The sequence below is a fragment of the Tyto alba genome, unplaced genomic scaffold, assembly GCF_018691265.1.
Source record: "Tyto alba isolate M040663 unplaced genomic scaffold, T.alba_DEE_v4.0 Super-Scaffold_34, whole genome shotgun sequence".
NCBI classification, from domain to species: domain Eukaryota; kingdom Metazoa; phylum Chordata; class Aves; order Strigiformes; family Tytonidae; genus Tyto; species Tyto alba.
Genome location: NW_024881309.1, coordinates 4,176,318 through 4,199,690, shown reverse-complemented (window position 1 = coordinate 4,199,690; position 23,373 = coordinate 4,176,318). Strand labels below are relative to the sequence as shown.

The 23,373-nt window shown below is 60.9% G+C and overlaps 1 protein-coding gene across 3 annotated transcripts in view; it reads right to left on the bottom strand.

Moving 5' to 3' along the window:
- Positions 1-106: 106 nt before the first annotated feature.
- Positions 107-23,373, bottom strand: part of PEBP4 (phosphatidylethanolamine binding protein 4) — a 79,313-nt gene continuing 56,046 nt past the window's right edge. For all 3 annotated transcript variants that reach the window (XM_042801517.1, XM_042801516.1, XM_042801515.1), the window contains 3 exons: positions 8,299-8,344; positions 7,121-7,237; positions 107-562 (listed from right to left, as the gene is read on the bottom strand). In XM_042801517.1, the coding sequence (XP_042657451.1) occupies positions 471-562; positions 7,121-7,237; positions 8,299-8,344 (255 nt within the window). In that variant the 3' untranslated portion in view covers positions 107-470. The remainder of the gene's footprint in view (positions 563-7,120; positions 7,238-8,298; positions 8,345-23,373) is intronic.

The following is a 23,373-nucleotide window of genomic DNA, read 5'->3' as shown; positions in this document are numbered from 1 at the left end:
CTGCTGCATCTCATGCAGCTGGTGCAGACCCCAACGTGACCAGATTCACACGGTGCTGGCCCGGCACTGCCCCGCGCTCGCTGTCAGCACGGAGCCCATGCAGCCCTGAGCGCTCCATCCGTGTTTTATTCCGAAAGCTGCAGGCAAAAAGCTTAAGACCCCCCCCTCCAAAATGCAAGCTGGACATGCTGGGGGTCAGGCCAGAAATGGGGTGAGGGGAGGAGAAGAGGGTGATGCCATCCTTCCCAGGGCACCCAGGGTGAGCCGGGCTGCCGCTCGGGATGTTACTCTCAGAGGGAAAGAGAACCCCTCTCCCTGGTTTTTGGGTTTCTGCTGTGAATCTGGGCTGGCAGGGGGGGTGGGAGCATTCTCAGTGGGTCCTGGGGTCTTCTCCCAGTCTGAGCAGAGGTGGCTCTGGGGTGTGGGGAAGGAGGTGCAGCTGCGCAGGGTTAAGGGCACGACGGCCGGCGCTAATCCTCGTAGTATTTGGTGAGGAACTGAGTCGAGGCCACGGGGGACCCCAGCCGAAAGCGCTTCACGAAGCTCTCCAACGCCCAAGCACCTGAGGAGAGAGGGAGAGGAAGGGGTGAGCGGGGCTGCGAGGTGGCCGGAGGGTTGGGGATGTTCCGGGGCCCCATCCAGGCTGGGGCTGCGTGCTGCATGCCATGCACCGGCTGCTGCTCTGCCCCGGGTGCTGCAGACCACATCCTGCAAACAGTGGCAGGCGAGGAGGCACCGGGCCGGGTCCCGTGGGGCCAGTGGGCTAGGAGCCGTGGGGGAGCCCAGCCCTGAGCATCCCCAGCGAGGCGGGGGGGAAATGGAGCTGGCTCCTCCCGTGCCCCCTCTCCGCCCCTGCCGACCTTTAGAGCTTCCCACGGCTTCCTTACGAGCCCACCCCAGGGTGCTTGGAAATCCCCCCCAGCAGCGCATGGCGGGGGGATGGCAGGAGATCCCCCAGCCCCCTCGCTCGCAGGCGCTGGGCTGCTGCTCTGCAGATTGTTGGAGCCAAGGGAGCTCTCTTCATTCCTGACCCCCCCCTCCTCGGCTGCCTGCTCTGACCCCAGGGTGCCAGAGGGCCAGGGCGGCTCGTGGCTGGAGCCTGCCTCAGTTTCTCCTACACCAGAGGTGGCAGGGAAGCCCTCTCTGAGACAGGCAGGAGGGATTCCCTTGTGCCCATCCTCATGGGCCAGAAATCCCCTTGCACCCTGCCAGGGTTTAATGTGGAGCACAGTGGAGCATCCTCCTCCCCGGCCAGAGGGATTTTCCCCAGGGACCCAAATAGCTCACACTGTCACTTCTGTCCCTGCCTGGTGGGACGCTGGATGGGACACGGCTGTGGCGTCGGAGGAGGAGGGGAAAGGGGGCCCGTTGTTTTTCTGAAACCTGTCCTCCCCTCCTCTCCCCTTCCTGGGGCTGCTCTTTAATGTCACGCTGCAGACTGGCAGCCCTTATCTGCCTTCACATCTCAGCCCCAACCGGAGCAAACCATCCCCTTTGCTCTTGCAAAAATGCTGAGCAAAACCCGAGCTGCTGCATCACCTGCCTGGGGTGGCGGTGGCTCGGGGGGGGGGGGGTGCTGGCAGAGCCCAGCTCCCCCCGCCTGCCCCCCCACCTTGGGCACCGAGTCAGGCCCTGCCGTGAGTCACCCCGTGAGAAAACCCCCCTCGATGGGCTCTGTAGATATTCCCAGTGCACCCTCCGACTTCCCGGAGCTGCAAGAGGATGGGGAGATGGTGCGGAGCGTGGGAAAGAGATCTCAGGGTGCTCAAGCCAGATCCTGCACCCCAGCACCCCGGCCGGGAAGAGATGCTGCAACGCATCAGGCTGCTTGTGGCTGGGGGGGGAGCGGGAAAAGGTCCCAGATGTCCCCACATCCTCACTGCCACACGCTGAGGACCCAAACCAAGGGGAGGGTAAGGCCAATCCTGCCGTGCCACGCTGGGGTCACCGCCAGCCGGGACACACAACCCCATTTCCAGCAGTTCTGGCTCATCACCGCAGCCGGGGCCTGAGGGGAGGGGGGAGATGCCCCCCCACAGGAGCCTGAGGGGGCTTCAGGTTTACCAGGCGAGGGCCGTGAGCCCCAGCGCACTCCTGCAACCACATCCAGTAACACCCAGTAACACCCTTGGCAAGGCAGGGCAGCCGCTTGTGTCGGGGTCTCAATCCATTCCCCCCCCCCCCCCCCAACTCTGGGGGGGGGTCCTGGTGAGCGTGGTGCCAGGGGAAGGGGTCCCAGGGGGGAAGATGCTCCCACTGCACCGGCAGTTTTTCGGTGGGTCCCTTTCATCCGCCGGGGTTCAAAGCGTTCGGGACGCCGCGGGAGCGGAGAGAGCGGCCGGTGGCCCGTGGGACCGGGGTGAGAACAAGATGCAGCAGCACCCCCCTCCCTTCTCCCCCCCACCCCCCAAACTCCCAGGGGTGCCGGGAGCTGCCACTGATGTTCGTGAAGCCTCCGGGGAGGCGCGGATGAAAGGAGCCGGGAGGAGGCAGCGCCGCTGCGGGCGCTGGCCCAGGCTCTCCCCGCCACGCGTGGGGCCGGGGTTTTTCCTGACCTACTTTCCTACCTGCCACCGCACCGGTTGCGCCCGTCACGCTGCGGGAGCCGGGACCGGCCTCAGGGAAAGTCCCCCGGGGCGCCGCCGCCGGTGTGGCAAAGGGGGGGTGATGCACACCGGGTGGTTACCGGGTCTGGGGGTCCGCTCACCCCCCACGCCAAATCTAATCTCTTAGGCGCATCCCCTAAACTGGGTGCTCCATCCCGGCGTGACCGCAGATGGCACAGGGTCCCCAGGGTGACGTCCCTCTGCAAACTGTCCCCACCGGCCAGCTGCCAGGCCTGGGGACTGAGAGCCACCAGGACCACGGAGCCGCTGCCGTCCCCTCTCCCTGCCGAAACGATGAGACATTTCACCCAGGGCATGGTCCATTTTCAAGCTCATTTCCCAGAGGATCGTATCATGGCGCTTGGCCCTTATCTGCGCGCCCGCCAGAGGAAGAGGAGCACCCGCCGACACCCACCCACGCGGCGGCTGCCTGATCCCTGGGTACCAGGTGGGGAAACTGAGGCACGAGGCAGCTGCTGGGCTTGGGGGGAGCTCAGGGACCCTCCGGCTCCACAGGCAACAGGTGCACGGGGCTGCGAAACAGCGCTGCCATCACATCCTACCACTCCCCCCCCCCCAAAAAAAAAAAAACAATCAGTCCCCACTCCCTCTCCCCGACCCCGCAGCGCTGGGGGCACGTTGCCAGCTGTAATTTATCAGCCTCATCAGCGGGACCGTTCTCCCTGATAGGAGCCCTGATGCTTTTCTGCCAAGATTAATGATGTCCCAGCGGAGGTAGGCGGGAGGCCGCCAGCTGCTTTGGTCACCATTAACTGACACCCAGGGACTTCGGCCGGGACCGTGTGCTCCCCGCAGCCCTTCGCTGCCTCCCGTCCCAGCCGCAGCCTTTCCCTCCCCGCCCGGGGCCCAGTCCAACCCGATTTTCCAGCTGGGTGGATCGGAGGCTCACAAGGTCGTCTCATGAGTCAATGCTGCGGCCCCAGTGCGAAGCCAGAGCTGGAGAGGGATGGAGCCGTGGGGCTGGCAGGGTTCATTCCCCATCTCTGGTCCCCGAAGGACTCGCTGCTTCCCGGAGGCAACATCTCTGGGAGGCAAAAGTCCATTCCCAGTTGGAAAATGTCTTTCTGGGGCAGGAGGAAGCTTGGGGGGGATGCTGGGGAGCATCTCCCCACACTCACCGGTGCTGGTGGGCATCCAGCACCGTGGCACGGCAGAGTGGAAGCAGAGGGAGACACGGCACCGCCCGGCAGGTGCAATTAAGCCTCAAGATCTTGTGCTAATTAAAGTTCCCCCACAAAGGAAAGGAAGGAGGTGGAAAACAAACGGTCTCCATCCTCCCGCGGGCTGCGGATGGGCGAAAAGATCCCCAAGTGCCGCCGTGCCACCCCGCCACGGCCGGGGCTCGCCGGACGCCTGAATTTCCCCGGCCGAGGGAGTTCCCCGCAGCTCGCAGCGGGTGCCAACGCCTCGGGACGTGCTGGGCGGCTTTGACATTTTGCAGACCACAAACTATTATCTTGCATCTCACCAAAATACAAACATGGCTTGCAACCCTCCTGGCTTGGGAGGGAAGCGGGGCGAGCAGGAAGGAAGGGCTTTGCAGTGCCTGACGGTGCCCGTACAGCCCTGGGGACACCCCAAGGGTCCCCACCTTCGGTCCCGAGAGGGGACAGAGCTGGTGCCCAGCGACAATTTGCTTGCACAGCTGCAGCACAGCCAAAAAAGTGGAGGCTGAGTGGAGAGTGAGGCTCCTAGAGCGTTATTTGCCCAAGGTCGCACAGCGAGAGAGCAGGCTGGTGCAGGGATTGATCAGCAACACTTGTGGAGAAGGATCAGGGTGGGTTTTTTTCCCCGATGAAACAAGTCTTTTTGCTTAAGAGCCACCCTGGAGAAACACCTCTGCTGTAAACAACTGATTTCACCATTGCCACCAGCGCCGGGCTCGCTGTGGGGAGCGGCAGCGAGGGGATGCAGCGGGGTGCTGCTGCAGCCTTCCTCCAGCTCCGCCACTGCCGGCCCGCGCGCCCTCGGGCACAGCACCCAACGTGGGACACCCCCACGGCAGGGTGGGCACCCCAGCCACCCCCGGCTGCAGAGCCACCCCCTCTCCCTTTGAGCCGCCGGCATTCCAGAGCCAGGCGCGCCGAGGCGGGCGGAGAAGAAGCACGGATTTATTTTCCCCTCGTTTTTTAATTTCCCCGGGGGGTTGCACAAGGAATGGCTCTTTTGGGAGCGAAGGGCCACGGCGGCACGGGCAGGCCCTGGTTTAGTGCCCTCTTCTGGAGGCTCCACTGCCGAGCTCCTGCCATCCCACTTGGCACACACCACCTTCCCCAGTTCAGCTCTGCTTGGCCCAGGATTTTACCCGTTTCAGCCTCCAAAACACAGCCTGTGCCTCTGCTTGGGTGGAGGGTGATGGAAGGAGCTTCTCCCCAAGCTGAGCGGTGAGAGAAGTGTTCTCGTGGGGCTCCTTGTTCTCCCCGAGCAGGGTCTACAAGCTCCCAGAGGGATGGATGCACGGCACGGTGCCGGCGATGCGCGGCGCAGGATGCGTCCAGAGGCTGGGTCGGGCCAGCACCGCTCCCTGCACCCCCCGGGTGCTCCGGTCAGGACACCTCGGTGACAATGGGTGCCACCACCTTTGGTGAGACGGAGATATCGCTGCCACCAGATGCAGGACAAAAGAAAAAGCAAGAAGAAGGGGCAGGTTTAAGGCCAAGCAAGATGGCAAACCCCGAGCAGGGCCGCGAGCATCGCGGGGCGAACCCCCCCCTCGTGCCACAGGAGGAGAGGAACAAGCTGGAGCCATGAGAAGCTGGCTGAGTTTCCCCCCCCTGCCCGGCCGTGGGGTCAAGGTCAGACCCTTCTTGTTTCCATGTGCTACCAAAGGTGTTTGCTCCTCTTCTTCGCACCACGGGGGCAGATCCCAGCGCCCAGCCACGCAGGGTTGGATGCACTGGTGGTCGGCTGGGTGTTTGTCCCACTGCGGTCCCTGGGGATGGATTTAATTACACTAAAATCGCATCCTTTGGCTGCTTTTTAGGGCTCATGCTCCGCTTACCGGCTGCTGGTGGGTGGTGGCTCAATCCAGCAGCGCCCGCTGGACAGGCCAAGCCTGTGATGCAGCGGGGAAATGGTTAAAAATAACCTTCAACCATCTACTTAAACAACAGGCGCTGCCGAGACAGCCGCAGCTGTCTGACAACCGGTGGTGCTCAGGCATCAGATGTTGCGGAGGAAATACCCGCTGCCGTTTGACCGGGTCTGTCCCGGGGAGGCTGCGATGGGCTGAGAAACTTGAGGATGGGATGGAGACGGTGCAGAGCAGCCACTGTGTCCCAGGGGACCGGGGGGGGGGAATTTTCACAGGACACGCGGGTCTGGTGGCTGAACCCCTCTGGGTATGAAATTTGGGGGCTGGAGCCGCGCATCCTGTTAACAAGAGGATTTATCTGGGAAAAGCCCTTTGGTGGGTGTCCCAGTGTCCCTTCCCAGGGGTGCTGCGATGGGGGACACTGGCCCTGGGTGACAGCAGTGGAGCCCCCCTCTTCTGACCACACCAGGGATGAGGGGCCGGGGAAGTGCCCCACTCCGCTGGTAGGGGGGTGACTTCGGTGCATGTCATTAAGAAGCAGAGCTAATGAGCTAGAAAGCAAACCGGCGGGCAGAAACAACCCGCAGAGAGACTCGCAGCAGCAGCAGCCCGCTCTGGCCACGGGGCAAGCATAAGGAGGTTTTGGGGTCTCTCCCAGCACGGGGGCCCCCGGGGCCACCCTGCTGCCGCCGTGCAGTGTTGGTTCACACCGTGCTGGGGTGAGTCAGGCGGGCGCAGACGGGACGCACCGACCTGACCTGCCGATCGAGCCGCGCTCATGCGGTCCCGGCTGGGAAAGTTTGGAAATTTCCCTTGTCGAGGCCACGTGAGCTGCAGCACCCTACGCTCCAGCCCGGGCTGGGGAAGGAACCCCCACTTTGCACTTTGCAGGATGGATCCGTGCCGGGGGGTCCCCGGGTGCATCCCCCCGCCCCGGGATGAAGCAGCGGGGACGGTCCCGCCGTGGTTTGGAGGTGTTGGCTGCTCGCCTCCATCCTTGCCAGGCAGCGTTTGGGGAGGTGGCAGCCCTGTCCCTGCACCCAGTGGGGCGGAGGGGAGCTGGGAGTTGGCGGGGCGTTGTGTCAGCCGGGTTTGAGCAATCCCTTGCTAAACCATCTCCACGTCTGATCCTTATCTGCGCGCTCCGAGGCGGTGGTGATGCAACTGGCAGGGCTCGCCGAGAGGAGGGGGACCTGCCAGCAAGGACTCGGCCCGATTTCACAGCGGGCGAGATCTCTCCCTGCCTCCGATCCCGCTAGCCAGGCCGTTACCAGCCACTTCGCTGCGGGTTTCTCCTGCCTTGCAAATGTTTAACACCCCGTGTAAGGGTTCGAAGGCCCTTTGCACCAAACGAGCACCCTCAGCCTGGCGCTTCTGGCATGCTCGGACACATGGCATTATCCGTACACCCGAGAAAGCCCCTCGGGGAGACGGGAGCGGGGGCACAGCTGCTCCTTACCCAGTGAGACCCGTTCCTCGGGGCTCAGGGCGATGGCCTCGTGAGCCGGCTGCTCGTACAGGCGGAGCTGGTAGCGGTGGTACCCGCTGCGGGGCGGGGGGGTGGGCCGGACGTAATCTGGGGAGGCAAAAGATAACGGCTGAGCATCCCGGCCGAGAGGGACCCGCTTCTCGCCACAACCCCCGCCGCCCATCACCCGCCTCCGGGCTGGGACCAGCTCTCCCACCCAGCGCTGAGCACCCAGCCCCCTCGCCACGCGTGGAGGCTGGGGGGGAGAAAGCGCTCAGCAGCTCGGGTGTTTCACAGGCAGGAGCAGCCCCTGTGCCCCCCACCCCCCCAAAACCCACCCCCTCCTTTATCACCGTGTGGATCCCCCCCATCTTGCCGGGGGCCGGCTCCTGTTTTCCCTCTCCTGAAATAACCTGCCCCCAATCTCCTGCTGCGCCAGCCACCGCCCTCTCCTCCTCCTCCTCCTCTTCCTCCTCTTTCAACTTCAGAGCCCCGGGGTGCTCCTCGCCTCCGTGCCAAGCGCCTCGACCTCTCCTCCATCTCCCTTCCCATCCACAGCTGCCCAGATGTGGGGCCTGCAGCTGGCTCGGGGCAGAGAGGGCTGGTTGTCCCCAGGAGAGAGACATCCCCGGGGAATGGCCCGCTCAGTCGGGGACGAGAGGATGTGATGCCAAGGGCCAAGAGGCCGAAGCTCCTCCAGGACTCGGTTGCCCACAGTCGGGCGAGCCCCCGGCCCCTCTCCCCAGCTCCCTCGGGGTGTAAACTCCGTGAGCCATGTCTGGCCTGTTTTGAAATGAAAGTCTTTGTTCCTGCAACATCACAGAAGTTGTTGGGATTCACCCACTTTTATCTGGTGTTTTTCTTTTTGATTATATTCCCCCCTCCTTCCCCCCCCCCCCCCCCCCCCCCGCCTTTTTGCACTGGTTTGGAGCTCTCCCAACCGCTGGGGAGTTTTTTAACCACTTTTGCCTCTAGAAGAATCAGAGAAAAAGTGGCTCCTGTTTCAGACGGCGCCCAGCTGTGCCCTGCGGGAACCCCTCGTGTCCCTCCCTCGCATCCCGGCGCGCTCGTCCCCGCTGGCACAGCCAGCTCTGCCACCGCCTTGTCCCAGCTCCCAGCCCGGGCTGCAGGACACCCCGTGTCCCCCCCCCATCGGGGCCTGCACTCACCCGTCAGCACGAGCCCTTTGATGTCCCCGGTCCTCAGATCCACACCCTGAAAAGACAAAAAGAAGGGGGTGAGGTGCTACCGAGACCCCCAGGAGAAAGATGTGGAGGGGTTGGACCCCTCTGACCCCCCTCCAGCTGCACCCGCTTCTCCCCAAGGGATTTGTTTTCCAACATTTCGAGTGTTTTCCTTGCAAAGGTCATTAGAGAAGGGGGAGAGTGGGGGGAAGGAGCACGTCGGGGGCTTTCTTTGGCGATTTGGGATTTAGAGGCTCGATGCCGTGGCACACAGGCGGTGCTGTCACCACACTGTCACCCGCACACAGGGACCATCAGGGACCCGGTGATCCGGACTGGTGACCCCGGCCGTGGCACACCGGGGAAGCCACAACAGCTCCGTTAAAAGCCTCGGTGCCGCTCGGCACACCGGTATTTGGGAAGGGTGAGCCACGCCGGGTGGGAAGGGGCCGGCAGCGGAGCACCGCGGCGATTCGCGCCGGCGTTCCCGCGGTTGAGTTTTGCTCTGTCGCGGCCGTTTTGCTCTCAACCAAAACTCCTGCCCGGCCAGCAAACCCCACCGCCCGGCAGGTTTGGCTCTCCATCCCCGGGCTGGGATGCTACCCTGGAGGAGCGAGGCTTTGCCAAAATCACCGAGCATCCCACCGGGACTGGATTAATAGCAAAGGGGCAACGGCGGGAGCTTCGGCCGCATCCTGGCCCCGCACAAGCCCCCTCACCCCTGACCTGCTGTGCTACTCCCACCGATGCTGCTGCCAGTGCTCGTAAATCCTCTCCTACGACACCCGTTATTCCAGTCCTGCCCACACACACTCCCCTGCCAGGGCTCCTCCGTCCTAACCTGCCCTGGGAGTTATTACTCCGAGAAAAGAAAAAAAAAAAAAAAAAGATGCATCAGATAACTGCAAGCAAAAGTGCACGCGGGGAACATGGTCGGTTCCCTGGCACTTCGGGATCAAAGCTTTGCTTTCTCCAAAAAGAAAACCTGCTTTGCACTGAGTCACGGTTGGCGACAGCCTCCTGTGAGCTGCCTGTGGCACAGCAAAGGTCACCGGGAAGCCAAGGTGCCCGCTCAGGTCCTTGGCTACCAGATCCCCGGGGCTGGCTCGCCACCTTGGCAGCCAGAGCTGAAAATATCCCCGTGACTGAGAGGTGATGACTAAGATTTTGGGCAGCGGCTGGCAGGTTTGGGTGCCGCGGTTCACAGGGGGAAGGGAAAGGCAGCACGCAGGCTTGGGGGGGGGGGCTGGGTTGGAGAAGGACCCCAGGGTGTGCTGGGGAGGGGGTGGGGATCATGACGTGAGGCCACGCTGGCTGCTCTCTCCCTGCCCAGTCTGCCCAGATGTGCGCCCACAACCTGCCCAGATGTGCGTGCCCGCTCCACCCAGATGTGCAACATCAGCCCCCCCCCCCCGCCATGCCCGCTCTGCCCACGGGATGCACATACCTCCTCCGCCCAGCTGTGCACAGCAGCCCCCCCCCCCCGCCCAGCTGTGCCCGCTCCCCCAGATGTGCTGATCGCGGCTGCGGGGCCGGCCTGGCGGGGGAAGCTCACAGCAAACCCCAAGCTCGCCCTGCGGCCGGGCCGGCCGCCAGCCCCTGTTCTTCAAAGCCAGGGACTGAAGGTTTTTTTTTTTTTTTCTGTTCCGGGTAGGGCTGCTCCCGTGCGGGGACCTGCTGCTATTCCTGGCTTTGCCATGGGCTTATCGGGAGAGGTCGGGCCTCCTCCCTGTTTTCCCGCCTGCTGATGTGGGTTGCCTGCTCGTCCCGAGATGCAGTGGGTTCTGGCTAGCCCCGGGGATGGGAGAGTCAAAGGATAAAGCTCCTTTTAAGAGGCAAGAACAGGAAGAGGGCGGGAGGGAGAAAGTAGGGACGAGCACTGCAAACCCTGCCTCGCTGGGTTTATTTTATTTATTTATTTATTTATTTTTTTTTAATAGCAAACAGCTATTCTGGAAGCAAGGGAGCAAACTCTGCTCGCAACATGCACAGGCTGGCGGGGTCGGGTGGGAAGCCCCACTTGCTCCTGCGAGCTTCCCCTCCCGGGGTCCCGCTGCCTCCCCGGGGCGCAGGGGGGCCTGCAGCTGGGAAGCGGGTTTTTCCTAATTTTTTGCGGAGGGGGCGGGGGGGGAATGGTTTGTAGGGAGGAATAAACCGCCCCCCTCCAGCCCTTTGCTGAAATGCCGGCGAGGGGGAGCATCACGTGCCAGCAGCCCCCAAAGATCCCTGCCACGAGCGGAGCTAATGGACGCTGATGAGCTGCCGGGTTTATTAATGCCATTTTATGAAAGCATTCATAGTTCCTAATGACACCATTTGAGCTTCCCAGCCTTTTATCTTCCCTTTCTCTCTTTCCCCTGCCGAGGACACAGTGTAGGAGGTGGAATTAGATATTTCCACCCTCCGGTCCGTGCTGTGTGGTGTCAAGTGCCGGTGGGGCATTGGATGCTCGCGTGGAGACCTGGACAGCCTTAAAAATCTGTGCCACGCAACTTCTCTGCCAGGAGCTCCTTTCCGTGCTCTTTTCCTTAGCCAAAAGAGTGGGGAAAATTATTCTCCCCCATTCCTGGCATCCCTTTGCCAAGCCGGCCACCGGCCACGCCGAAGCTCTCTGGTAGATCGTGACCAGCCCTCTATGTTGCCTGCTGCACGTTGCAGCGTAGGGCGGGGGGGAATAAATAAATACAAATAAATTAAGAAGGCAGTGAGTCACATTTTGTTTTCCTCTTGATCTTTTTCTTTTTTTTTTTTTTTCCCTTTCCTTTCTTCCCCTTCTCCAAAACGTGTCTGATCCCATCGGAGAGGAGGGGAAAGGGATGGGTGGCGAGCGCGCCAGCGATTCGCCCGGGCGAGGACGGAGGGTTATGGAAAGTGGGTGTGGGAATCGGCACAATCGCTGGCAGGGGACCAGGACAAACAGATGACGGATGGGACCCAGGAGCTGCGCAGCAGAGCGGGGCTGGGCTGCTGCCACCTCGCCAGGAGCGCGCCCCAACCCAGCCCCGGGGACCCCTGGGACCCCCTGGGACTCATCCGGGTGCTGGGGGGGAGCCCCGTCCCGCGGGGAAGCAGCCGAGGTGCCGGCCAGGCAGCGCGCCGATACGATTAACCAACAATTAGCCAAGTGGGGGAAGTTAATCCCCAAACAAACAGGGCTCCTCCTGCGCTGCTCGCTTACGGCACGCTAGCTTGACGGGGGGAAGGCGGCTTCAAAGCCGGCACAGCCAGGAGCCCAGATTTGTTATTCTCTCTTTCTGTGATCTTTATAATGAGGTCAGGATTTATGCATTGGCTCTCAGGAGCATCCCGGGAAGGGCAGAGCCGCCGGGATGGCAATCCAGCCTCCTGCGAGCGGAGTGGAGGCTTGAACAAGGAATAAAGGAATAAGATGCTAATTGCAGCTGGATACGAATCTGTTCAGCCGTGTCCTTGCAGGGGAAGGCGCACACCTTGGGTTTTCCTCCTCACCACCAAAGCCAGCACCAGTGGTGAGGATCGCTCCTACCCCAGCTCCCAGAAACATTCAGGCTTTCCAAGGGAAAAGCATCTGAGAAAAAAACCCAGTCCAAGAGAAACTCTCCCTCCAATTATTTCTGCATGGAGGGAGGTCATGAGAGAGCAGGGCAGGGCCCAGCGAGCTCCCAGCACTCCCAAACTCTGGCGTTTCCCGGCTCAGCTGCCCGTTTGCATTTTAGCTTTCTTTCACACCAATCCCGACGCCGGGGCATGGGATGGTCCCAAACCACCCCGGCTCGCCCCCGCCACACTGACCGGCCCGGCTCCAGACCACCCTTGCTTTTCCCATCACCATCAAGCAGGGGTTTCGTGCCCGAAGGAGACTGTCAGCCCCTACCATGCAAATCCTTTTTTTCTTCTAAATGTCACGTCCCATTATGCCAACGTTGTTATGCCACTGAATCAAAGCTTGGTGCGTCCACGTCGTGTACTCTCCATTGGGAAAGGAATTAGTAGAAATAGAAAAATACAGAGAAAGACACGGAAGGAGGTCATGGAAAAAAAATCCCATCAGGGTGGGGATGTCACCTCTGGCTGGAGAGGTCCCTGTGCTGCCGGGAGGGGACGGGCATGGTGGGGAAGGGTCTCTCCTGGCTACTGAATTATTCAGAAAAGTGTTTAATGGCAGATTCCCAGGGCAGGGAATGACTTAACACAGGCAATGGTGGGAAGAGACCCCGGGTGCTCCTGCCAGCGGAGGTTTGCGGGGAGCTCGTGCACACAGGGGGCAAGGATGCTCCCCAGCATCCCTGGTCTGGGGCAGGGGGTGCACGCACCCCCCGGCTGGTACCACACTGCCCATCCTGGCCACTGTGCCTGCTGGCTGCTGACCAGGGAAGCCGGGAAAATTGAGGATTAGGAACATCCTGGCACCCCACACAATTTTTTGGCTGCCCAGCCCCGGGGGCCGCAGCTCCCTGCACCCCTCCTGCTGCTCCCCAACATGTCCCAGGGGTGCCTGAGCCCTCTCTTGCTTCGTCTCTGCACTCTCAGCTCCGAGCTGGGAGAACCACGGTCACCTTGCTGCAGAGAGGAGACCGAGGGTTGTGTCCCCAAGGCCACAGATAAATCCACACCGAAGCCTGGCAGAGCACCCAGAGCCAGTGCCGGATCCCATCGCACCCCAAATCCAGAGAAACCCCCCCTTTCCTGCTGGAACCAGAGCAGCTTTCCCAATGCCAGATGTTATCCCCAGCCTCTTGCTCTTTGGTGCTTCCCTGCAGACCCGGTTCCCAGATCCTCGGGATGACTCAGGGCTTTTGCTCGGAGCCCATTTCGCTCCCCTGGCACAGGCAACCCCAGACCCGAGGCAGAAAGGATCCCCAGCATCTCACCGCCACCGCAATGCGGGTAATGCACACCTCCAGCCCAACTTTCTGCCCGCCTCTTAGCTGCCCAGCCGCTTTGCTTTTCATGTGTGCAGATGACAGGGGATTAATTCGCTGCTCGAGAGCCTCCTGCTCCTCTCAGCAGGCTGCAGCGATGTGCGGTCCAGCACCGTGTCCCCAGGGACCTGCCGAGCTACTCGGAGGGGGCTGGATACGCGCCATTGCCCCAGCAATCCCCCGCTACCCCCAGCCCAAGCCCATGATTTTAATTTCCTTCAGCTCTCACGGAGTTTCACCATTCCGGGTGGTATTTGCCTCCGTGGCTGTCAGTCTGCGCACGGAAGTTTGATTAACTACATCCGAGCCACATACGGGCACAGAAAAAGCAGGAAAGGTGCATTTCTTTCTACACGAACTTTTCTTCAGGGCAGATCCAGAACCTCGGCGGGTGGTGAGGAGAAGCTAAACCCGGGTGGGCTGGTACCGCTCCCCCCCCAGCTGGTGGGTCTGCCTGTCTGTGGACTGACACCGCTACAAGCAGCGAAACCGGGTGTTTTCAATTCCAGCATCGTGCCAAGACACTATTGCTCAGCAGGCAGCGACCGCCAAAGAGATGGCACCGCACGGATCCGCACCCATGCACTACACAACCTCGCCTGAAAAAATCAACCGAGGCTTCTTAGAGCCCCTGGGAAAGCTCGCTGCGAGTCCCCGAGGGTCCCCGAAGGGCAGAAGCAGCTCGAGGGGTCCCGTTGCCCCCCGCGGGTCCCCGACGGAGGCACCGCTCTGCCTGGCTCGGAGCAGGACCACGCTGGGATGGCACCGCTCCGACACGGCTCCAAAGAGCTTCTCCTTCATCTTTCCGGGGTCAACATCGTGGAAAATTTACCCCAGATGCTTTTAAGATTATTAGGTAGACGATTACAGCTTCTTGGTGTGGCCTGGCTTTTTTTCTAGTTCGCTATAAATGGTGAAGGCTACCATAAAAATATATTAAAAAATAAATATCAGGCACAGTTGTAATTTAAATTAATGCTTGTCTGATACACCCTAATGCCCCAGGGAAGGACATGCTATAGGGTTATTAAGTAAGCAAAATAAACATAAATCACCTCAGTGTTTGGCTCTTTGCAAGATTTTTTAATCTAGGAGCATGAAAGCAGCAGAGACAAAATGCTGCTCTTAATAACCCGAACCGTTCAGGATCCGCACGCTGCAGAGGGACCTTCACCGGGCTCCTGCCTCCCTCCTCGAAGCCCGAGGACGGCGTTTCCCGTGCCAGAACATCCCATTTCAAAAGAGGGAGGCTCTGCTGGGTGGATTTCCAGCGAGCGACAGATACCTGCCTGGCTTAGGCGTTGCTGGCACACGCGCTCTGCCTATCTGCACCTTTCCTTAGCGATCTAGGTGAGGGGTCCGCGCCAGCGGGGCGGAGGCCGTGATGACACTTGGATGGTTTTGAAACTTCAGCCAAAACACTTCTGTTGAAAAAGGAGGGTTTGTTTTGTTGGTTTTGTTTGGTTTGGTTTGTTTTTGGTTTTTTGTTTTTTGTTTTTTTTTTCAAACACCCATGGTATTATAGAGGCACTGGGATGGGGGGAATGGGATGCAGGATGCTGGGCTCCGGCCCCAGATGTGCAGCCAAGCTGCTGCCGAGGGGCACGGGAGAGGTGGCTTTGCTGGGACACTCGCCGCGTGGGTACAAGTGATGGATTTAGGGGCTGACGTTGGCTGGCTTGCCAAGAAACCGCGTAAAGGACTTTTCCTGCAACCCCTTCTCTCCTGGATCCCTGGCAGAAAAGCGCCAGGGTTTGTTTTAAGCGAGCAAATTGCACGGCCTGAACAAAAAAGATGATTTAAATCAGCTTACGGAAAAGGGCTGTGCATGCTCCGATTGCTGTCTACACCAGCTCTGCCTTGCTCTCGGTTCACGGTGGCTGAAAACCGGAGCAGCAGCGGGCAGCAGCGCACAGTGGGGTGGCTGCAACCCCGGCGCACCCAAAAGACCCTTTTGGAGAGCTTTGCAATCGCGTCCTGCGCGGTTACACCCCGTCTCCCAGCCCCTGGGCCCTCTGTTGTAAACCGGGATGATAAATGATGGATGCGATTGCTAAGAACAACAGGGATGTTGATAGCAACCCCAGGGGCGGGTTAGGAAGCTGCGTGGATGCCGGGCTCCGCGGCTGGCTGGGTTTAATATCCCCGCGGTGTTGCAATTGCGGGCGAGCTCACGGCGGAGCTGGCTGCCAGATGAGTCACCCTGACCCACCGGCCGGGGGCTGCCCCACCGAGGGGAGGGCTGGGGTGGGCTTCATCCCACACACAACACCCCCCCCCGGCACCCCCCATAAGCATCCCCTGCCCCCTCAATGCCGGTGGGGTAACGACCGGTGCTGCGGCGCTGGGGTGGGGAGCGGCGCTGGGTTTGGAGGAGGAGGAAGGCTCAGGTGAGCGGTGGGGGGGGGGGTTGGAGGTGGAAAGGGGAAAAGGGGAAGGGCAGTTTTTGCACCTCGCTGAGTTTTTGCCCCGGTCGCCGCAGCAGGGTGGCATTGGCTCTGACACGCCGCTTGCGCCACCGATTTTCCCTGCGTTGCTCCGCACGGCTGCTTCGCCGCGCTTCGGCACAAGCCCGGCCCTTCTCCGGGCTCACCAGGATCTCCCCCCACTCATTCACCCCGCGGAGCTGGGGGGGCAGGCGCCCCTCGATGCCCCCCCCCCGCCCTCACTGGGGCACCCCCACCACCCCCAGCTCCGAGGGGGGACCTGCAAAAACGCTGCAAAAACTCCAGAGAAAGGTGCACTGCGAGAGGTCGCAAAGCCACAAGCAAAGCCCCCAAGATTTCAACGCAGGGAACAAGCCTGAACTGGCCAGAAAAAGGGCTGGGTAGGACTGAAAAGGCCTTTTCCATCCCAAGTTCTCGAGTGTGGAAAACTTGTTTGCTCTGCGTGCGTGTAGCTTTAAGATGAGCTTGCTTTTCCAGCAGCAGATTTCCGGAGGATTCTTGGAGAACCACCAAATTTTGCCTAATTCAGTCATTTAAAGGCCTGTCGCTCGATTCTGTGCGGACGAGAGCGGAGCCTGCGCCGATACCTTCCCCCGCCCGGGGCCAGGCGTGGGCCAGCGGGGAGGATGCGCCCGTGGGGACACTCCGCCGGCTGCTTCGCCTTTGGGGACAGGAAGATATTTCCTTCGGCGGTTGCAAAGCGCCAGCACGTTCCCAGCGCTGGCCGAGCAGTAGTAAATAGTAATAACCACGTCTGTGGGGCGCGTGGGCTTCAACAGCTCACGCGTGAACCACACAGCCCTCTGCGAGGCGCAGCCGGAGATGCTCCCGACTTTAGGCTGGTCCAAAGAGGGGAAGGATGGTGAGGAGGGCCGGAGCCCCGTGGGTGCTGGGGCACGGCGATGCTGGGTGCACGGGACGTGCCGTGGCTACTCTCAGACGGGTCGGGAGGCTCTCTGGGATAAAAACACAGCCCCGACACCTCGTGTCGTGCCGCAAGGCTTTAGGAGCGGGGGAAAAAAAAAAATGAAGTTTTCCAGCCCACCAGCCAGCCTTCCCAAAAGAAGCATCCCCTCCCGCCTCTCCAGGGTGGTCCTGAGTGGGTTTTTGCGCTGCTGCCATGCTGCAAAGGCTGACGCACTGGTGCCAGCTGGGATTGGAAGCCCAGGGCATTGAAATCGGGGCGCGAGCTCAGATTTTTTGGGGGGGGTGTGGGGTGGTACCCAGCGATGGCTACCAAGGGGGCTGGGTGGGCCAGGAGGCGGGACGCTGCGCTCGTCGCCCCCCTGGCAGCCAAGCCCTGGCTCAGGGGGGGCATCTCAGGGCTGGGGGGGGGGGGGGGCAGCCGTGGGTGCATGTGCACACACCGCAAACCTCCCCTGCAAATTCCTCCTCCCTGGGGTGTCTGATCCCCGGCCCAGCCACCTTCCTGGGCGCGGGGGTGGATCAAAGCCCGCGCGTGCCAGCCCTGCTACCGCTCTGGGCCAACTTGGCTATTTCGGCTTCATAATCTGATGGGAGCGCTGGGGAAGGAGCGTGGGGTTGGGGTGAGGGGTGGGGGTTGAGTTTTTGTCTTTTTTTTTTTTTTTTTTTTTTAATTTTTTAAAATTTTTTTTCTTTCCCTTCCGTTGGCCAAAAAGTCTCCCCTTTGCATTTGATGACGCCAGCCCCGGCTGGGACTCGCTGGGAGGGGGACGTGCTGTCTGGCCCCCGCCAGCGCATCCGGGCTGCCGCGGAGCTCGGCCTTGCCGTGCCCCCCCACTTTCCCCCCCCCCACCCCCCCCCCCACCTCGAGCCGCTTCCTGACGGCGGGGCTTGGCAACGCTCGGAGGGAGAGTCCAGAGCTGCCCCTGGGACGGGAGAAACTCCAACAGGAAACATCCTTCGCTGGAGCAGCAGCGAGCTCTCCCCCCCCGCTTCCCTCCTGCTTGTTTTTTTTTTTCATGGGGGGGGGGGGGGGGGATGTTCTTGAAGGATGAGTGCTTTGGGATGCTGACAGGCCCTTTGCAACGATTTAGAGGATGAGAAAGACCCAGGCGCGCCTTCTCAGTGGTATTTTTTGTTCAAGGCAGACCCACAGCAGGGTTCCTGACCCCCCCCCCCCCCCTAATTCCCAATCAGACCTGCACCCCCCCGTGCGGGCCGAGGTCTGGGATCGCCCGTCCCGAGGATGAGGGGTTAACGGCAGCGACGCTGCTGTTGCTGCGCGGCTGGCGGGCGCTCAGCACGCTGCGGCTGCCAAGGCTGCTCCGGCGGTGCCACGGACTTCCCTTTCTTCCATAAAAGTCCACCGGATCCGGGCTCCCGTGGGATGCTCTCGGCGCGGGAAGGAGGGGGCCGAGCTGCCCTACCTGGGGCGCGTGTAAGCGCCGGGGGGGCTGTTTGTGCAATGCCCCGTGCGCCTCCCCAAATAAAACCACCTCGGGAGCCAGCCCTCGCCCAGCTTCCCTACCCTGGCTCGGGCTCCAGCGAGGGGAAAACTATTTTTTTTTTTTTTTTTTTTTTTCACATCTTTCGGGATGGCCCCGTTTCGGGCCGGCTGGGCGAGGATGCGGGGAAAGCTGGGAGGTGATGGTGAAGCTGGGGCCGGGCAGCGCAGACACGTGCGGCTGCTCACGGCATTTCAGCATCGTTCAAACAACCCTGGCCTTGGCCGGGCTGGGGCTCAGACCCACGGCTCCTTGGCCAGGGGGATGTAGAGGTGGTGGAGAGGCTTGAGGGAAGGGGGGAGAGGAAAAGTGGAGGGGCTGTCTCCCCCCCCCCGCCCTGGCTTGCTCATCCGTGCTGCTGGAGGCTATTTCTGCGTTGTTTCCCTGCACAAACCGTGCTTTCCTGCCTCCCGGGGTCGGGATAGCCCCCACACCCAGCCCCAACAAGAATAGCTCTCCCCTTCCAGCCCTGATTTTAGACCACTTGCGGGCGATAGAGCAAATATAAAGGCCAAGAGGCCCCTCCCCAGCCCTCTTCTCAAACCGAGGGGTCAAACCTGCATTTTCCCGGGTACTTGGATGGAGCAGGAACGATGATACAAGCCGACCACGGGAGCGGCTGTTACCTACAGGGATGCCCCATGTGGGCAGCACAGCCTGGTCTGAGCTCAAACCCCCCAGATTTAGGACCGATCTCCACCCTAACTCCTCCTCAGCCTGTAACCAGGGCCGCCGCAGGGAGCTGCAGCAGGTCCCTATATGGGTGGGTGTCCCCGAAGCAGGCTGGGTGGGGGTCCTGCCCTGACCCCCCCCAACCAGCTCGCAGCCCCTCCGGCTCGCAGGCGGCACGGTGCGAGCCCCGTATCAGTGACAACAGCAGACTAGATGTCATCACACCCGGAGGCCCAGGGCTTGCATCAGAAGTGTCTTGCAACGAAGAAAGCCAAATTTTTACAGGAGAGGCGCACACGCTCGCTCTCACACACACATACACACACACCGAGCCTCGGTAATTAACTTAATAGGTTTCTTACAGAATGCCCCGTGAGTGATGCTCAACATATTCAAGTGTTGACAAGACGGCGCTGAACCCGACGCCTACACAACGGGCAAACCAGGCACCGAGCGCAGACACACCTTCATTGTCTGAAACTTGTAGTAAAACTCCAAACCCGCCCTTGTGAAATGGGGAGCCGAGCAGATGGGGCTGAGTAACCCTTCGCCTGCCGGCACCCGGTCGCAGAGCCTGGCAGGACGCACACGAGGTGGCAGCGGGTCACCCCCAAGAGGGAAAATTGCATTTATAAGCGCCTTGAACGGGCTAAAAGCAACTGCACATGTTTCCACGCGCATGTTCAGGATATGTTAGCAATGGGTTTTAGCCCACCAGGACAGTTTGCTGAGCACTGAAATAAATTAGCAACTTTTTATTCATCTAGAGAAGTATTCAACCCCTGAGAAATTTGCTGCAAATCCAGGAGAGGTGAACGCGGTGTCATCCTCCAGGTCAATATTTGGGTCACTAATATAAAAATGGGCTGAGCATCCCCCGGCACTGCCGGATGGTCCTTCCCTGTGTCCCACCTGGATTTTCCCTGTTCCCAGAGGAGTCGTTCCCTTCCCTCCCACCTCAGGAAAGTCTTTCCTATAAAGGCCATGATTTTGGCTAATCTGAGCTTGATGACGTGGGTGACCTCAGCTCCCCAGCCAAGGAAAGTGAAGCCACATCAGTGCGGCACCACAGTCCGACACAAGACCAAACACCCTCCCAAAGAGTCAACAGTACCCACAATCACCCCCCAAAAAAGAGGAAAAAATAATCCCTAGAAGAGGGATTAATGGGGAAACCTGTTTGGATGGAGATGTTTTGTAAGAGGCAGGAGAGAGCCATCTCCTGCTGACTCGGGGTGGGATCTTGAGTCAGGAAAATTGCTTAAGAAAAGGGGGGTCGTTCGTACAGGTTTCGCCAGGTTGGGAAACGTTCTCCCAGCGGCGGGGACCCGCGTTGTACAACGCGTGGAGCAATCGCCGGCGCTGTCATCATCCTGCTGACGAGCTCCCAAACCCGTCGGGCTCACTCGGCCTCCCGGGTCTCTCCGCAGCTGCACCCTCTCGCTATCACACGGGGATCAGCTCCGGCAGGCTCCGGGGGGGGGGGGGGGAAACTCTTTCAGCGGATGCTGGTGATGCTTCACGAGCCTCGCAGCACCCGCCGGAGCAGGCAACGGGCTCATTCCAACATGTCACATCGGCTGGAAACATTTCAGCTGGTTTAGAGGAAAGGAGGGCTGGCCCGGAGCCGGGACACCGCGTTTGGGTGGCTCCTTCCCTGCCTCCCCGTCCCCCTGCAACCTCAGGGCAGGCGCAGGGTGCTGCAGGGATGCAGGAGCTGTCGTTATATTTTTTTTTTTTTTAAAGAGATGCAAAAGGCGTTTTGAAGATTTTGATCAACTCAGTAAAAGCACCGGAACCTGGGGCACAGCTATTTTAGGGGACTTTTTCCGCCTGGAGCACGCAGACCGCATCCAAAGACCGTGGATGCTGCGGCAGGCAGCCGGTGCTGCTCACTGCAGACGAGCCCTGGGCTGCAGAGAGCCGAATTCACGGGGCTACAGTGCACAGGAATTAAGGATTTAGCTGGGAGTTAGCTCTGTATTGTCGGGGAATTAAAGGTTTACCTGAGCGTTGCAGACGGAGGCTTAAAGGTTTTACAAACACATTAGATTTACAGCTCTCCGAAATTTCGACACCGTTGGGTTTACCCCGCCAGCGAGGATTTTGACCAGGTCGGGACGCTTCCCCTGACGAAACGTGTGCCGGTGGGAATGGCGGTGGGAGCTGGGGCCCAGGCTTTGCCCACGGCCACTTGGCATCCAAAATCAACCCCCAAACCCTGCAAAGAGCCTGCCCGGGCTCCTGCAGAGATGGAGCCAAGCGTGATCAAACCCTAAAATGTGCCTGACTCTGCCATGCAATGTAAAGCCATTGATTCTGCGTTCGTTGGAGAAGGATTCTTTGCACTAAGGTCGCTTTTCTCTCCCCCAAAAAAAGCACGGTGGTACCCAGGAAGGCTTGTGGGAGCTGAAGCATCCCTTCCACCAGCACCTCCACCAGCAATGGGCGCTGGGGGTCGTCCCTCAGTCTTTAAAGCACGTAATCAAGGCGAGACCCCAAGGAGGCTGCAGGGCAGCAGAGGCAGCAAATCCTGCACACCCAGCAGCACCTTCTTGAGAGCTTTGAAGGGTGAAATCCCGGCGCGACGCGAGGAGGGAAACACATCCCGAACGCCCCGCAAAGCCAGGGCTACGCCGGCTGCACGCTGGCCCGCTATCAGCCGCCGATCGGGGATCGCACGGCAGCCTGTTGCATGCATCGTGCAAACAACCTCCAAGCAGGGCCAGGCAGAGGTGCAGGAGCTGTGCAATGCCCAGCCCGGGGCTAGCAGGCTCACCCACACACTGGGAACGGGGAGCTCTTGCTTGCAGCCCGGTGCGAGGATGAGCCCTGATGGCAGGCGGATAAAGCCGCCCTTACGTAAGGCTCGGGGTTGCGTGGAGGATGCGCGGCGGGAGCAGACTTGCTCTGGCCCTGGGCTACCTGCAGCACGGCCAGCCCAGCCCGGCCGGGGCCAATGGCCCCAGGAAGGATCCGGTCCTGCGTGAGCCCACGCACGGTGGGACCGTGCACCAGTAGAACCAGTGGGAAGGACACCGGGGGAGTCTGGTCCCCTGCTCTGTCCCCAGTGCTGATGGTCCTCTCCCCATCCCGGTCCTTACAGCCGGCTGCTCCCTTCCCACTCCTTTGGTACAGAGAGGTGCAAAATAGGTTGTTGTTCACGAGGGCGCTGGTGATTATTAATAATAACTCAGCTCCTTCATGCTCCAGTTTCCTCAGCGCTTTGGCAGCGTGCCACCGGGGCCCAGTGATTTAGTGCAACTTAATTATTCCTGGCGTTTCATCACCTCTTGTTTTTGATGTCTGTGTCTCTGTCAGTGCCTCACCTTCGTGACTAAGAGAGCCAGGGAAACAAACTGGTGGAAAAGGGAGAGAAAGGGGGGAAAAAAACCCAAGCTGGAGGGTGTGGAGCTGCTGCCCTGTGGCCAGGCAGGGAGGCTCGGGAAGGTGTCCCGTGGGGGTACTCGGTGTGTCCCCACCTTGGCACGGGGCAGTGCGTGGGGATGCATGCATGGGGAGCCCGGCCATGGGGTGCAGGGGGCTCTCACCCCAAAACCCCTGTGGTTTCATGCCTTGGCTGTTGCTCGCAGCAGCAGAGTGAGCAACAGGCCATGCCTGCAGCTTGTCAAAGGGAAAGGACAACGTCGGACCTCGCCTGTCCCTTAAACACCTCGGCGGGGGAGCGAGCGGCTGCCCCAACCCTGGAAAATGTTGGATTTGCTGGATTTAGCTCGTGAGCGCCCGGGTGGGCAAATGGGGGCTGCCAGATGGAGCCCAGTAATAGGATTCCCGTGGGTGCCAGTCCTCCATCCCCGCCGCAGAGGCCGGGCTTGGGGAGCCACGAGCGGAGCCGTGACCAGCTCCCGGGACGGTGCCTTTGCATCCCCCTTGCACCCGCTGCACCCAGCGAAGGGGGCACGGGGGGGGGGGGGGCGGACAGACATTGGGGACACGCAGGGGGACACGTCGGGGCTGCAGGGATGAGCGTGGGGGATAAGCTGCCCTGGGGAGGGAGGGCTCGGGGCTGGCAGCCCACGGGCAGCGTGGGGAGCATCCTGCAGGCGTGGGGCTGGATGGGGAGGGGGGGGGGGGGGGGGGATGAGTGATGCACGGCGGGGCCCGGCGCTGCCCCCCAAATCTTCTGGAAGTCCCTGAGAAGATAAAGCCGGGGGCAGGCAGGGTGAGGTGGCTGCCGTCATCTGCCAGACATTTAACCCAGGACGGCGGGGCGCAGCGACGGGAAACGCAAAGCGGCTAAAGAGCCGCTTCGGGGTGCGATAATAGTGTTGGGGGGGGGGGGGGGGGTCTCCCACCCGCTCCCCCATCCCTCATCCTCCCTGTGCTGGTGCCAGGGAGGAGGAGGAGGAGGAGGAGGAGGAGGAGGAGGAGGAGGAAGGCTGTGATGGCCGGCGCGTCCATTCCAGCGAGAGCTGCCATCAGCATCGGTAAAGCGAGCACCGCAGCAACCCAGCGGGGCTTTGCACCGGGTAAAACCACTGTACTAAGCTAAACTCTGTTTTAAATAGAAATACTTCCTTTTCCTATAGTATTTTCCATCCATTCATTTCCAAGCATGTTAGGAAAGTGGGTGGGTGTCAGTAACCACAT